Source organism: Typopeltis vanoorti, chromosome 2, assembly GCF_054136105.1.
Source record: "Typopeltis vanoorti isolate ZY-2024b chromosome 2, IOZ_Tvanoo_1.0, whole genome shotgun sequence".
NCBI lineage: Eukaryota > Metazoa > Arthropoda > Arachnida > Uropygi > Thelyphonidae > Typopeltis > Typopeltis vanoorti.
The window spans coordinates 94676295-94693362 of record NC_143550.1 but is presented as its reverse complement, the minus strand read 5'-3'; the positions used below and the strand labels follow the sequence as shown (position 1 = coordinate 94693362).

General features: G+C 33.6%; 1 protein-coding gene across 1 annotated transcript in view; it reads right to left on the bottom strand.

Annotated features, from left to right (window-relative positions):
* The window catches only part of LOC150109266 (exportin-T-like), a 359762-nt gene that overhangs the window by 53261 nt on the left and 289433 nt on the right, over positions 1-17068 (bottom strand). Inside the window, exons 20-21 of the mRNA XM_090401965.1 lie at positions 14901-15086; positions 8236-8443 (exon numbers count right to left, since the gene is read on the bottom strand). Of these exons, the coding sequence (XP_090258091.1) occupies positions 8236-8443; positions 14901-15086 (394 nt within the window). The remainder of the gene's footprint in view (positions 1-8235; positions 8444-14900; positions 15087-17068) is intronic.

Here is a 17068-nt window from a genome sequence, read left to right as displayed (position 1 = left end):
ACTATGTTAGCTCACTTCTTTATTAAGAAGCAGAATAATAAATTTATATTCCGAATATGTTTTATCGTCTTTCAGCTTCATGGTTTTCCTTTAACTAAGCCCTGAGACATACCCTAATTCTTTTATAAAAAAATTAACAGTCAAAAAAGAAATCTGAGGAACAAATTATACATTTTCCCATAGGTTATTACATTTGATTAGTGCGTTTTCAATTAATGCACCTGTTTTAAATAATGCATTAGGTGCACTAATCGAGGGATTGCTGAACAACAAAAGACTAGAAACAATTAATTACACATATTAGATGTTATCATAACTTCACAACTGGTACATGCAAATAAGAAACCTGAATAAAAAATGTTAAATTAATTACTGTATGCATGTTGAAACACTGCTAGTTGTTGCTGTCACATTCTGTGGCAACCCGCATGCCATATCCTAGGTTCGTGGCAGTTCGATTTTTAATGAAAGCAGACCATACTTGGTGTAAGATTAAGCCTCGATTTTTGTAACATTGAGTAGGGATCCTAAGCATTTGTAGCTTCCATGAACTTTCTTGTAAAACAGTTATGATCAATATATGGCATTTTGCTTGTTGCCAAACCTGTGGTAAATGTCTGGAATGCCAAGCCTGATTTACGCTCTCTTCTTTTCTCGACATCTTTTACGTGTTCAGACACGGATCGCCCTCCCAACCTTCCTGTCTGACCTACATAGCAAATGCCACAAGAGTAATGGATCTCATAAACGCTTGTTTTTTTTTTATGGAGCGATGTGGAAGTTTTGGTGGATATAAGAATGTGGAGATTTTATGCACAAATAAAAAATCCACTTTGATGTTATACTCATGGAGTAACGTAGCAAATTTGTCTGTAATAATCTTGATGTAAGGTAGGGTGAATGCATTCTTAAAATCTTGTTTAAGTAAGGGAGCTGCAGGAGGTGTATTAAGAATTTTGTTGATCATCTTGGCTTCATAACTATTCAGTGCGAGGTTCTGTCTCAGTAGTGCAGTTCTTCATTCCTTCTAATTGACGTACTTCATATATTGTATGCCTATCTTTTGTAATAGATGATGGTGTGAAGCAGCATTTAAAAATCTTCCTCTTGTGGTAGATTTTCTGTATACGGAAAAAGATAACCTTTTTTCTTCTTCATTTACTTTGACAAGGACATCAGGAAATGGTAATTTTTTGTAATCCTCCAATTTCAAGAATGAATTTTATATTCAGATGCAAGTTGTTTAGGTAATCTGTGAAATCAATTAACTTAACTATTGTTCCTGACCAAATAAAAATATCGTCAATGTAACATAACCAAATTTTGGTTTCTTCTGATAGTTTTTTTTTATCACATTTGTTTCAAAATTTTCCATAAACAGGTTGGCTAAGGCTGGAGAAAAGGAAGAACCCATGGCAAAGTCATTCTTTTTGTTCCCAACATTTGTCTTGAAATATGAAAAAAGTGTTTTCCATAGTGTTTGAACAGTCTTACTGTGTCTGGTGGGAAAAGGTTTATGAGTTGCTCCATTGTGTCATTTCTGAAAAGACTGAATTACATCTAAACTTGCTAAGATGTCTGAAGGCTCTATATTGATATCATTTACCTTTTCAATAAAATGTAAACTATTTTTACCTATGATTCTGTCTTTCCTATGTGTGGTAATATCAATTTTGACAGATATTTTGTTAAGTTTGAGGTCGAGGAATCTTGTCCATCTACAATTGGCCTTAACAGAATATTCTTTTAGTGTATTTTTGGTGCATCATATTGGGACTAATTAATGTTTTGATGATAAAAAATTTTTAAAAATTCTTTTGGCTGATTAGGTAACTTTTTGATCAAGTCATTAGTTTTGTGGTGGGATATGTGGATCCCAGTTTTTTGTACTAGTACCCCTGACACTTGTAGAGTTATAACTGCTTATTTTTTTATTAAACATCCTATTTACATTATAATGTTATCCCAATACTGAAAGCCTTCCACAAGTATACCTCTATGATGCTTTGACTGGCAAGAATACATAAATGGAAGAATCTCCATTCTGTTCTGTCAGTCAACTTTGGCGACCTGATATTGGCAGATATACTAAAAGTAACAAATTCCTGACTTCTTCTCAACACACATGCACTTATGAAATATGCACTTCAATCCATGCTGTTTTTTTTTTTTTTTTTTTTTGTAATGTGGAGCCCATACACGAGAGGTTGGTAGATCAACATATAGTACATTAGTACCATATATGGGTAGTCGGTTGGGAAAGGAGAAACTTGCTTACATTTGATTTAAAAGATTGTATTCCTTGGGAAACCCAACCCAACGGGGGGGTAGACTGTTTCACAAAACAGCAGTTGGAGGAGGAAAAGAAACTTGTCCTCTGGGTTTCAAGGTGTACTATGAAGGGATGTTGAGCAGTAGCTGCACGTGTTCCGACAGGCTTAGTACTAAGTGGGAAATTATGGATGCTATTTCAGATGGACATTTCCCATGAAATATTTGTAAAATACACATGATGTGGAAACCAAATGTCTGTGCGAAGTTCTGGTGCACAAACGTTCAGGACAATTGGAGGAATACCATCAGGGCCAGGAGACTTTTTTTGTGTCTAATTTGAGCAGTATTTTTTTATCTTATTCTTGCGAAAGTGGGGGAGCAAGATGGTAGGAGATGGGTCATTAATAAGTCTAATTGCATTCCTTTGTATTGAGTCAAAGATTTTGAGGGCAGTTTTAGGGGCCAACCCCATATGTGAGAGAAGTATTCAATAGCTGGGTGGATTTGTATAAGGTTAAAAGCTGTTCAGGAGTGAAGTAACATCTTGAGTGAAAGAGAAATCCTAGTTTTTTGAAGCTGAGGGATGCAATGGTTGCGATGTGTTTGTCAGGAGAGGCCTGATGTCAAGGTAAATCTCATCTTGTCTGGGAATTGGAGTATCAAATAATACTGGAAAAAAATGGTTCTTTTTTTTTTTTTTAAGAGAAATAAGACAAAACTGGGTTTTATTAGCAATGAAATTGATGGGGTTATCTGAACTCCATTGGAGGATGGCTTGGAGATCAGAATTGAGGTTCTGTAAGTTGGGGTGAGTTGTGTAGAGTAAGGTTTATCAAATGAAAGGGAAGAGTGCAATGTGCTGTCATCTGCAAAACTGTGTATTGGGTTGGAGTTCAATTGAAGTAGGTCATTGATATATTGCAGGAAAAGGACTGGTGAGAGGACAGAACCTTGTGGAATTCTGGCATTAGTTGAATGGTGAGAAGATAAGGAACCATCCACCACCACCACACATAGGGTGCATCCAGACAGAAAGCTGGAAATCCAATCACAAAGTCCTAACACAGACCATACGATGGTAGTTTACTTAGTAAGCCTTTGTGCCGACCAGTCAAAAACTTTGGAGATATCAAGTGCAACCACTCGAGATTCACCAAGAGATGGGTGACATATGTGAGCAGATCTCCTGTTGATTGGCAGTGACGGAATCCATACTGGTGGTCATTTATTAGGTGGGTGCTTTCAAGGTAGTATAGGATTTGGGAATTGATTTTTTTCATTACTTTAGACAGGGCTAAGGTGAGCAAAATAGGGAGATAGACGGCAGCGACTTGTTGCCCTTCTTGGGAATGGGTTGAATATAGGCCAATTTTCAAGCTGTGGAATAGATACTAGTGAAGTAAGAGAGTATATACAGGCAACATAGGACAGGGGTAAGTTCTGGTGCACAAATGTTCAGGACAATTGGAGGAATACTATCAGGGACAGGATTTTTTTTTTTAGTTTGGGCCATATTTTTTGATCACTTTATTGGTGCAAACTAATTTTGCTTCAGAAGCTAACATGGGAGATAATTCATAGATGGCATATATTATAACAGGACTTACATATTTTGGAAGAGAAAATACTATGAATATTTTGGCAGCAGCAATTTGATAACTGGCTTCTAATGAGCTACCCGCTTCTTTCCCACACAAGACTGGAAACTTTCAACCAGTAATATAAGCTTTGTAAACTTTTTTTTTTTTTTACTAAAGAAAAGTTTGTAGTTACAGTGATACAGGGAAAAATGTAATAGCAGCTATATATTTTTGAAGAGAAAATACTAACAACCTCTTGGCACAAGCAGCAAGTTACATGTTATGCCAATGGCAGTCAGATTGATAAAAAAATTAAAAAGTCAAATACAGAAAACTAAATAAAGAAATAAGTCAGAAATCTAAGGAGACAAAGGAAATATGGTTGAATGACAAATATCAAAAAACTGAAGATAGACAGATGTCACTGTACAAAATTCAACAGATAAAAGAATTTACAGGAAAGAAAAGAAACGAATAATTCACATGTATCAAAAATGAAAACAAAATAAAATAAAATAAGAGATAATGTTCAACGAAAAACAGATATCCTAGAACCTTGACAGAAATATATTAAAGACCTATATTCACAGATGGGACAACCTAAAAACTAATAATGAGAATGATATAGATTTCTCCTTTAATTATGACCTAAGAAGAAAGAAAAGCATTTTAAAAATTAAATATGAATAAATCAATGAGTCCAGATTTAGTTACAAATGAAATGCTAAAATTTCAGAAGATAAAGGTATCCAGTTAAACAAAAAATTTTTAATTTAACATATAATTCTTGCCTAAAACAGGAACTAAGATAAAGGATGTCAGTGATGCTGTAAGGATGCAGAGGTTAAGGTGAAAGAGATGTTTATTTTGTCTGGCACAAATGATTCAGCAGGTAACAAGTGTGGTATGTGAGAAGACATTAAAGAGTTTACAGTGCATATGAAAAAGAGGAGTAAGAAAGTAAAAGTTGCGAGTCTGTTGCCACAGTATGATAGAGGCAAACTATAACTGCGAAGGAGTCAGTGCACAGATTGTGCACGTGGAATGGTGTGGAGTACGTTGATTTGTGAAGTGAGTTTGATGGAAGGAAGGATTTATATAAGGTGGATGGCTTGCATCTAAATGTATTTGGTTTTCAGGAGTTTGAGAAAGTGCTGTTACTTGGTTGTTGAAGAATACACTAACAAGCAGGCACAGACTGGTTATTGTTCATCTATATAAGGCCAAATCTGGACTACTACTACAGAACAGATCTAGATTCCCAGATACCATGACAAAGATTGTGGCTGATCTGTGAAATGCTCCCTATGAGAGTAGTTTGAGTCTGTAGGCTTCAAAAGTTAGCTGATAGATGAAAAGGAGGTGACATGATAGAAGCATTTAAGTTATTAAAGGTTTTTTTTTATAAGATTGACACTGAAGACTTTTTTTCAGTACATGGGAAGAAGAGGTCACAAGTGGAAGTTGTATAAGTGTGTGGTTAGCAAAAATGTTAGAACTAGGCTTTTTGCTGGGAGGAGGGTGAATGGGTTGCCACAGTTGGCTGTGTATGCTTCATCAGTGAATGAGTGTAAAGAGAGGTATGATAGGTATTATGTGAATGATGGCTAGTCTCTGAATAATAATAACTATGGAAAACTCATTTATGGAAAAGACAAATTCAGTGAGATGTACTGATTGCAGAACACTTAGCTTAATGAGCATTGCTTTGAAATTATTTCTTATAATATTATTGGATACATGTCAAAACTGGATAAATAAAATAATAGCTGAAGAACAATATGGATTCAGAAGTGGAAAAAAAACTACAAGCAATACATTACTAAACTTCAGAATGGAATGTGAAAGATTACCTGTTGCACAAAATATGAGATAGAGTTCATAGATTTTCAAAAAGCATTGATCCAGACTCAAAAGATTTAAAGATAAAAACACGTACTAGAATCAACAGTTTGCAATAAAAATAAACAATACACTTTCACAATGGATAGATATAAAAAGAGGAGTACAACAGGGATGTGTGGGTGTTATCACTATTGTCATTTGGGATCTTCTCAGAAAGGGTTATGTAAGAAATTGAAAATACAGTTGAGATATCTCAATTGGTGGAAAAAACATAAATAACCTACGATATGCAAAATGACATGATACTAATATCACCGAGAACAAAGAGACCCTGCAAAGTACAGTTAATAAACTAACAGAGAGTTTTGATAAACCTGAACTAAACATACAATGATAACTGCAAATAAAGCAAAGGATATTATTATTGTTAAAGATGCCAAGCTATTTTAAACCTGGTTTTACTCCATTTCCCAAGTAAGCAAACAGACAAAATAAGTCAAGTTCGCGCCTGCACGTATTGCAAGTCTAGGCAACTCGTGGTAAAGGTAGAATAAGCTGTGATCACTATTCTTAATATTTACCCTTAATGCAAAGCCCATCTCCTTGAGGAGATGTATGATGCTATGCATTAAAGTCAAGGGGCCACTACCCAGACTGGTTTCAATCTTTATTGAGGTCTCATCAGTGGGTTATTATTATTATTATTAGAAAGGGGAACTCCAAGGAGTCCTTAGACTCATCGAGGAAGGCCCTAACATCATGTCAAGAATAATACAGATCCATGGAATCATAGAAAATGTGGATAGATTTATATATCTGGGAAGTCTAATTACTGATGATGATGATGGAAAATGTGGACCAAAAAAAAAATACAAAGAGTCAAACAAATAAAAATAATAAAGAAAAGAAATACAAATACAATAGCCAAAAGCGCCTTTCTAAACAGGAAATAAATATCAACAGAAATGAAGAATACAACTGATGACTTACTATTTATATTCTACACTAATGTATACCTCAGAAACATACACTACTGGAAAAAGAAATTGGAAAAGAAGAAAATGATGAGCCTGAAGCAGCTACTAAGAATGATGCAGATTAGACAAAAAAAAAAAAAAAAAAAAAAAAAAAAAATATATATATATATATATATATATATATATATAAAAGGTTACAAGTAATCAAGTTCTTGAAAGAGCAGACCGAAAAAGAAATTACTGAATGAGACCAGGAAGAGGAGAAAATGAAATTCGGATGGCATGCTCTAAGAGGAGTGGGTGACTGATATGATCATAGGAAAAACAGGGAAGGAGAGACCAACCAATATATCACTATATGAAGGACATAAAATACTACATTACATTACATTACACAAGCAGAAGTACTATCCAGATTTTTAGAGATACACAAGATAATAATCATTTTATCATGGCTATCTCATGAAGAATATTTATCCCCTCTTTTTTTTATTTTAGGCATAGGTATTGGTTGAAATATGGAAGAGTATATGTGATTAAAGAACTGGGTAACTAAATGGCCTTTTTAAAAGAACTGCTTGGGAAGGCAAAACCAATTCACTGGCAAAAAAAGTTATCTAGCACCATTCTATAAGATGAAGTACATGCAGGGATTGTAACATTATAGAGGAAGTTGGAATTGCACATAAAAATTTTGGGAGAATTATAAAATAACTATATGGTTGAGATGTGCAAGAAATATCAGCAAAACCAATCCAGATTCATGCCAGTGAAGTCGACAATGGACATGATTTTTTTTGCGTTGTGTATCAAGCAGAAATCAAGACCTACATCTGATGTGCAATGATAAGAGTGGCCAAAGCTGCTACTGTGACAGACAATGGCAAAATAGATAGGATATGTAATACAAGGGATTTCAAAATGTGACAGTTAAATCAAGATTTTGTCTTTAGTGAAAACTTACAGGCAAAAGTTTTCCCTTGGCATTATATGCATCTATAACATGAAGAGGTGAAGTGCCATGGTTTGTATTTTTTGCTGTAATATTTGTGCTGACTAAAAACACTAGAGGGGTGAAGGAAAACCATAGTATTGAGAAAGAGTTAAGAATGAAAAGGCAAGAATATATGATTTGCATCTTTGGTGAAAGGAATAATACTTTGAGTAGAAGTTGTAACTTAAGGTAGACAAGGTCAATGACATCTACCTTAATTCTTTTAGATAAACTTATATTAAACTATTATTATATTATAATGTAGGGAGATCAGGAAAGAAAACAGGATTGTGTTGTAAATAAAGTAGACACGATAATGAAAAATGACATCCTTGTATGGCAAGATCAAGAAGAAAGTGGTAGAAAGGGATATGAAAGAAAGTTTAATTTGATAGCAGTAATGATGTAGGACAGTAAAATATGGAGGAAAATGATCCAAAGATGTAATCTAGAATTTTTATTTTATTTTAATTTTTATTCTAAATTAAATTCTAACTTTAGCATGCTAAATTTAATGATGAATATGAAAAAAAAAAAAAAATTACAAGTTTAAACAAAATCTTACCTTGTGTAGAAATTACTTCTGTAACATTATTATTTACTATAGCAGCAATGAAAAGAAAATAACTTCTTTGTAACATTTGTCTTTCTCGCCGAGCCTGTTGATCATTTTCATCAACTGGAACTGCCAATGCATTAAATATAACAGTGACAAGTGGCATGAAGATTCTCTGAAGAAATGGCACTATTTCTTTCTGAAACACCCAAGACAGCTGCATTTTCAATCAAGGGGAAGTTCTCAAATATGTGTTTACAATAGCAATGAAAATCAAGTCATTTAAAAAAAATTGCTACATAGGAGGAGTGTTTGAAAAGCTCATGTCATTCATCTTTAATGTGAATATATGAGAAATGCTAATCATCCATCAAGCAGTTTTTGTTTGGTAGCTCATTGAAGTGTGTTGAGCACTTTTTATATTTTGTAAAGAAAATGACTAACTGAAATTACAACCAAAATGGATAATACTTAAGGGGAATATGATCCTTTGTTTTTGATGATTAAAAAGTGGCAGAGAGGGCTTGGAAGACGATTCTCACAATGGATGATTGCCCACAGCACCAAATGAAGAAATGAAGGAAAAAAGTCTATGTTATGGTGTCGAAAGACCACCAAATTAAATTTTGCAAAATTGGTGAGGCTATAGACATTTCAAATGAATGAGTGCACCATATCCTAACTAAAGTCAAAGGTGGGTGCTACATTTGTTAATACTGAAACCAAAACATGTTTGTTTTGAAATTTTGAAAGAGTGGAGCATTTTTTTTTTTACAAAGAATTCATCCAATTTTCTGAAGGGAATCTTTGACTACTGATAAGAGTTCCATCATAGAAGAAAGAGTAGTCAAAACAATGGAAAGATCCCAAATCTCCCCTCAGAAGAAGGCAAAGGCAATCAACTGGCTAGTCAATGCCAAAATCATGGCATTAGTCTTCTGGAATTCTAAGGGGATAAATAATGATCAGTTATTTCCAAAAGGCCAAACTATAAATGAAAAGTACTACATGAACCTTCTACAACAATTATGATCTTCTACAACAAAAATTCACTAGGAGCCAAGAAAAACGTTCTGTTTTATCGAGACACATCATTGACTAAACTTTAGGAACTTGGGTTCAAATTACTGTGCATCCCTGTATTTGCCTGATATGTCTTCAATGGACTTTTTGCTTTCCCTGAAACTCAAGAATTTCTTGGCTGGAAAACAATTTTTGTCAAACAAACTTTTTTTTTTTTTTGTAAATCTTGAAAAATCAGCTTATAAAGATGGTATAACTGCATTGCAGCATTGTTGGATCAAGTGCATTAGTTTAAGAAAAGATTAATGTTGAAAAAAAAAAAGAATTCAAACTAATCTGTTGTTTGCATCCATGGCAAGCCATAAACTTTTCAAATACCCTTTGTGTTAGAAACTAATCATGAGTGCATAATATTTATCAAAAAACATTTTTCTGGCTTCAGAAAATTAAGAGAAATTTCCTTAATTTTTTTCAAATTACAAATAAATAATTAAATAGTAACATCTTTAAAAAAAACATAAGACCACTGTTTTTAATAATAAAAATTTTAAATTCAACATTTGGAATTTTAACAAGTTCACTGCAGGTTTGGATTTTTAAATATTGGATATCAGTTTTTAGAAGAAAATAGTAATATATATTTCCATGAATTTGTCAAAAATAAACACTTTTCCCTGAATGTTAAAAGAAATAATAACTGTATGTTGTCTGTAGTTGATGATTTCATGAATATGTAAGATGGAAAAGGGGCACTGTCATGATAATGTGAATTACCCAGAAACTTTTATTATGTAATAGATTTTTTAAATATCAAAATCACAATATTAACCAATAACAAAGATGATAAATGAAGCTGACTTCACAAGACGATACATTTCTTTTAGAAGGTGAAGATCGAGAAAAAATGCTAGTGATATCAAGTCTAATATTTTTAGCTATTTCCAGAGCCAAATTAAGGATACTGCATTTGATATTAAAATTAGGTACAGTGTTGGTACTTGCTTTGGAGCAATGGCAAAATTATGGCCAAGACTAAGGGCATGACAGCAGCAATGTTAAGCCTTTTCGACAACATGTTAACTACTGTATGAAGAGGTTGAACTAGAGGTATGGGCTCAGAATCCAGAACACTGTTGCTTTGATACGTTTACTTTTTATTTTTAAATTTTTTTCTGGGCAAAGGCTTCTGAAATATCAAAGAGAATGGTGCAGAGTTCAGAATAGATCCTTTTTCAGTGCTGTTTTACTCCATTAAGTCTCTAACATAAATTTCTCCCAGCACTTTAAGCCTTAAAATATTTATTATACAATTGGGACACAAAACTGAGAACTATTTAATTTGATTCCTGTTTCTTTGTCAATTTCCATGTCTCTGATCCACATAATAATACAGCCTTTACATTCCATTGAAGATCTTTATTTTGGTTTTATAATATTTGGATGGTTTCCACATGTTATTCAATTTTCTCGAAGGAATGTCAAGGCTGTATTATTATAATGGAATTGTCAATCTTTGTGTAATATTCTTATCAGTTCTGCTTTCAGTATCACTATTAGCACCCATAACATTCTTAAGTCCTGCCCTGTTGGTCAATTTCTTTCTAGCATTTGCTGTTCAATTTAACAACTTTTGTTTCGTTGATATTTATTTTAAGTACAACTTTTCAAGCTGTTTTGATGATATCAAAACTGTCATCTCATAATTTGTATCTTCTAGGAGTGATACAGGAGTTTTCTCTCCCCTCTCCTCATCCTCATCACTTTTTTCATAATCCAAGTTCAACTACCACACTTCAATTCAGTATGTGTGTGTGTGGGAGGGGGGGGGGATGTTTATACAGTATACATATTAATATTCTGAACTGTATACAAACAAAAGCTCAAACACCACTGTGAACAGAAGGATGAGACTACTTAACAAAGCAAAAATCATTGGACAAGGAATCAGGAAATACCATAATGCACAGATACTAACTTTGAAATTAAACTGAAATACACTAAATATACATGGTAAAGATTAGGTGATGCCATTGCTATTTATCAGCCTCTACTTAAAAAGGCCCTCAAGGTTCTTTGATCAGATTAAAATTCAGATGTTTCCAATAAAAGGATATCACTGATTTGAAAAGGCCATTCTATTTCAGTATTTCTCCAAGTAGTCTCAGGTTTCTGTTGTATTATTTTCACTGTTAGATTCTTCCTATAACAAAATCATTTTGATTTTTTCTCAACAGTTCTCACATAGTCACAACTGTTGCTACTCTTATTTCACCAACAGTTTCTTTCTTTCTTTCTTTAAATGTAAATCATTTGTGTGTTGCTTCAGTAAGGGTTGATATTCAGCCAGCATGCACTGGTGTAATAAACAGCAAATTTAGTTAATAATATAAATTGTAATATAAACACATTAGTTTAAGAAAATGTCATAGCATGCTGTGGTGACCACTGATAAATAAATCTCCTGTTGAAGCAACATCTAAGAAACATTCACAGCAACACTGTGCTACTTAGGCACAATTTTTAGTGAAGATGGTAAATTAAATATAGAAAGAGACAACAGAATCAATAAAGCTGGAATGGTAGGAAGTCATCTAAATAAATTTATATGGAATAAGAGAGAAATTAATCAAATTAGCTGTATACAAGACACTGTTCAAACCAATTTAAACTTATGGATCTGAGAGCTGCGTTAGAAATAAAACACTTGACCAAAGACTAGAGACTGCATATATGAGAGTCTTGAGAAAGATTAGCAGTGTGAACAGATGGCATCAATGGCAATATCATATTAAAAATGAGGATATTAGGAAAGAACTTGATATTGTTAGCATTCAGGAATGTGTTAGTAGAGCTAATCTCAAGTGTATGGTCACTTAAACAGAATGGGAGAGGAAAGATTAGCAAAACAAGTGCTCTTCTGACAGGTTGGCAGAAAAAAGACCAAGAGAAAGACCAAGATGTAGGTGGATTAATACAGTAAAAAGTACCCTAGAAGATAGAAATATAAGATCTGATGATGTTGGAGTCTTGACAGGCAACAGATTGATTTGGAGGAAAATTGTTGATAGGAAGTTAGTAATAATGTAAGTTTCATCTAGTACTATCATATCCTGTACACTCCTTGAGGGTACATGTCAGGAATTTGATGACAATGATAATTTACTTAAAATGCAAAATTATATATCAATACACATGTACATATATATATAAATATATATATATAATGTGTGTGTATGTATGTATGTATATAATATGTATCAAACTTGATTGTTGGTGTGCAAAAAGATGGTTTGAAAGAGAAATGTTTCCAGCAAACATTAATGGATTTTGTACAGATGGTGCCAGTGTAAAGTTAGGAAAAATAAATGGAGTTTGAGCTAAAATTAAAAAATTTCTGGATGTTTTAATTTGGCACAATCTAAGTTAACATATTGAGTTATCACTAGTTCATGCAATAAAAAATGTAAATCGACTAAATCACTTTAAATCTTTTTTTTGATAAACTTTATACTTACTATCATGTGTCAGATGATAAACATCTAGAAAGAATTAAATAATATATAACTCAGAATTGAAATAATGAAAAGTGGAGGAATATTTGGCCCTTGATGGGCAGCCTGTAATGCTAGTTTCAAAAAAGCTTGGAAATTGTACAGTCTTGTGCATTCGCTTTAACAGAAATTGTGAAATGGGAATAGTTAAAAACTTCTTTTTTTTTAGATTGGTTTTAATAAACAATATTCGAAACAGAAATTGTGGATAATTTCTTTAGATTTAGATAAAGGAAATGTTTCAGCTGTTAAAGCTGACTGATTAATTCGAAAAACAAAGTGATAAACATATAATCAAAAAAAAAAAAAAATCAGGTAATGCCTTTTTTTTTATTTGTTCCCGTATAGGCAGTAGGCGAGGCTGTTTTTAGCTCTATCTAACTTTTGGAAACTGAGTGGGCAGTTCAATCTCCACTTGCAGCCAATCAAAGATAGCTGGCTCAAGGCTATCACTAATTAATCGTTATGCAGTGAAGAAGGCAGCTAACAAGTGCCACCATCTTGTGGTCCATAACATGATATTTTTAATGTCTGAAAATAGTGTGGGTTCTATGGCCGATTTTCTTGAGTTTATGGGACAAAAAAAAACCCAAGTTTCCAGGAGAAAAAACCAGCTTGCCCATGCCAGAGATCGACTAACTCGGGAACCGGTCGAAAAAAGGCTTAGAAAATGTTCCTCCAGCCAGCGACTAGACTCAAACTTAAGTCTTTCTTCGTGTGGTCAAGAGTCATCGAGTGCAAACGCCACTTCTACTGAGCTACACAGGCTCTCTAAACAAAGAAAACTAAATAAATTAAACTATGAAAGAAGCAGAAGATATTATAGAAATGAAGAAATATGATATACCGTTTAAAAAGAAACTAAATAAAGTCATATCTAAGAGAAAAACTATTATGTTTGCTAAGAAATTATACGAAAATACATTTATTGTTTTAGGACAAAAATGAAAAATATAACACATTTTTAAGTTCTTTCAAATTTATTGAATTCTGAAACTTGGCCAAATGTTTGTAAAGTTCCACGGATTGAAGGTGAACAAAAATTAATAAAAACTATGCCAACTAATTAAATATGGCATTCGAATAAATGATTTTCATGATTTAGTTGATAACAGGCACCGAATATATTAAAAATCTCAGACTATAAGAATTAGAAAATTTTAAGTGTAATTGCTGTCAGTTCAGAAGCTGACAGAGAGAGAACATTATTGTTAATATCAAGAGAACTTCTCTTCTTACCGAGACAACAAGTCATCTAATGCTATTCCCTACATCAAATCATAGCTCAGACATTGACATCATTTAGCTGTATAAAATAAAAGATCACACCAACAATTTCTAAAAATCAACAAATGATTCAGAAATCAAATCAGCATTATAATATATACACAGTTTATTTAGAGAATAAAAATTTGTCAATTTTTTAAAAAAAATTTTACAAATTTATTTACATATTAATATTACTGTTCTGGTTGCTAAATATTTCGAACATCACTTCTAATTTCAGTATTCTCTATTTTGAATGTTATATTTCTTACTGATTGCATCAGCAAAATGATTAGATTTGGCATCAATAAGCCCTGTGACCTTCACTACCACATTTTTTGCAAGAGGGAGTGCATGTTGACTGAATGTGGTCCATAGCCCCCTGCATACACTCATCATTCCTAAATATATTATGGTAGCAAAAGAGCCTAGTATGTCTAGGATGCCTAGAACTGTTTTTTTCCATTCTAATTTGTAGTCACTTTATGCCCATCAGTTAATTTAGTCTTTCATGGCTCTGAAGTGATGTCATTGCAGGGAAAGCCAAGTACATACATACATCATAATTTAGTCTAATTTCAAAAGCGATGCAGGTTTTCTGCTCATGTAACAATAGGGATGATTTCTATTTCTCTATATGAATAGATTTAATTATTTTGGAGAATGAAACAAAATTAACTTTTTAATTTCCAGCTGAATCAGCAATATTATCACTATGCTAACATTACCCCCCCCTCCCCAAATTCTCTTTAGTCAGACTTTTATGGACTTCTGTTTAGGAACTTAAATTATACTGTTAAACAACTATACAAGTAAACAAGCAAATAAATATACCTTAAATTTGCTAATAATTTGATTTATAAGAGGAATGAACTCCTGAATGCTGCGTACATCTGAGGTTTTCAGCAACTGCTCAGCAGCAGCAGGAATGAAGGGTAATACTTCCACTTCCAAGCACACAACCATTCTATGAAGAAACTGACGCACTGCTGATTGCAAAATGGTCTGTTCATTTGGAAACTAAAACAAATAACAATAATAATAAACTTTATTCAAGGTTTAAAGTTATACTAATATTGTAATGAAGCATAACAATATCTTTTCTTTCTTTTGTTCTAAAAATCGAGACATAGAGGAAGAATTCATCTTAAAATATTATTACCAAATCACTTATGTTAATTTAAATATCTTTATTTGTAAACTTTTCAGCTTACAAATTGCATAGCCATTGTGAATACAATTAAGGGGGGGGGGATTCAATTGAAAGCAAGTGATATTATGTGCACTATCAGATGCAGGAGAATAGCTATGTCTGCATTAATATATATCCAAAATAAATTACAATCTAATTTAGTTAATAAATTATTTTTAAATTTAAAAAAAAATTAATTACAAATTAAGGAATACATGAATGGTGAGTAAGAGTAAGCATAACTTCCCAATATTGAGAAAGTTTTAGGTAATCATATTTTTTCAGGTTTGATTTGCAAATGTGTGCTTCATAGATTTTTTTGTACAGTCTTTCCAGAAGAAAATAACTTTTGTGTAACACTTTGGTTTTGTTTTACTGAATCCTGTGTTTTGTAGATAATGTGTTTCTTTCAAAACCAGATTTGTTGTGTTTTTTAAGACATCCAGAAAAATATCAGAAATACATTTCCTGATGTTCTTGTACCCGGGGCAGAGCTGACTACTACCGGGTGCGTCCCCAGGTGGCGGATCGGGGAACAGCCTTCAGATATGGAGGCTAGCTGCGATATAAGCAGAGCAATCTGGCGAATAAGCAGCCGTGGACCAACAGCGACTGAGCTATCAGGGCGTGGGGGAGCAGAAGTGGCAACTCTGTCTCACTTAAAACCTCACAAAGCCCAATGATAACTCGGTGACATGGCGAGTAGTGCCGCCATTAAATAAGTACCTGATGGGGTCACTGCCCCTGTCATCGGGAAGCAGCATTGTCAGTACTGACACAAGGTTGAAGCCAAATGATGACGGAAAAGCTTGTGATCAGAGATTTGCAGATGGTAATATGATTATATTGTGTACGTCTGTAATACTGCGGGGCAGAAAGTAAACGGAGAAACTACTGCTCTACCTTATCTCCAGAACAACCACCATGGCGAGCAAACCCTTACAATTGGCCCCAAGTTCCCGGCGTCCCTTAAATGGGACAGGGGTGCGAAGAATCTCCGGGCTCAAAATGGTGTCCACTTTTAAAATTGCAACTCAGAATGTCAGAACTCTGTATGAAGCTGGCAAATTAAGAAATGCCACAAGAGAAATGAAGAGGCTGGGCATCCGGATTTTGGGAATTTGCGAGACAAGATGGCCAGGATCTGGAAAGTGTCAACAAGATAATACAACAATGTATTACTCTGGGAATGATGAGAACAAACATCGACATGGTGTAGCTGTAATAGTAGATGAAGAAATCAATAAATCAGTACTAAATTGGATTCCATTTTCTGAAAGGATAATGCTGTTACAACTTAAGGGAAACCCCATTAACATAAATATCATCCAAGCTTATGCACCTACAGCTGATAAAAGTGAAGAAGATGTTGAAGAGTTTTATGAACACCTAAAAGAGATTAAAAACCTAACAAAGAAATATGATATAAACATAGTGATGGGTGACTTCAATGCAAAAGTAGGAAGAGGGGGGTGACGGAGAAATTGTTGGTGAACATGGCTTAGGCACCAGAAATGACAGAGGAGATCGCCTAGTCCAGTTCTGTCAGGAAGAAGATCTAACAATAGCAAATACCTGGTTTAAACTTCCATCCAGAAGACTGTATACTTGGAAATCGCCTCAAGATAACCAACATAACATTGTCCGAAATCAAATTGATTATATACTGATAAATAAAAGATTCCACAGTAGTATAAAGAGTGCAAAGACTTATCCTGGAGCAGATATCTCATCAGACCACAATCCCATAGTTGCAGAAGTACGTCTTAGATTAAAATCAGCTAAAAAATCACAAAAGAAGAAAAAGAAA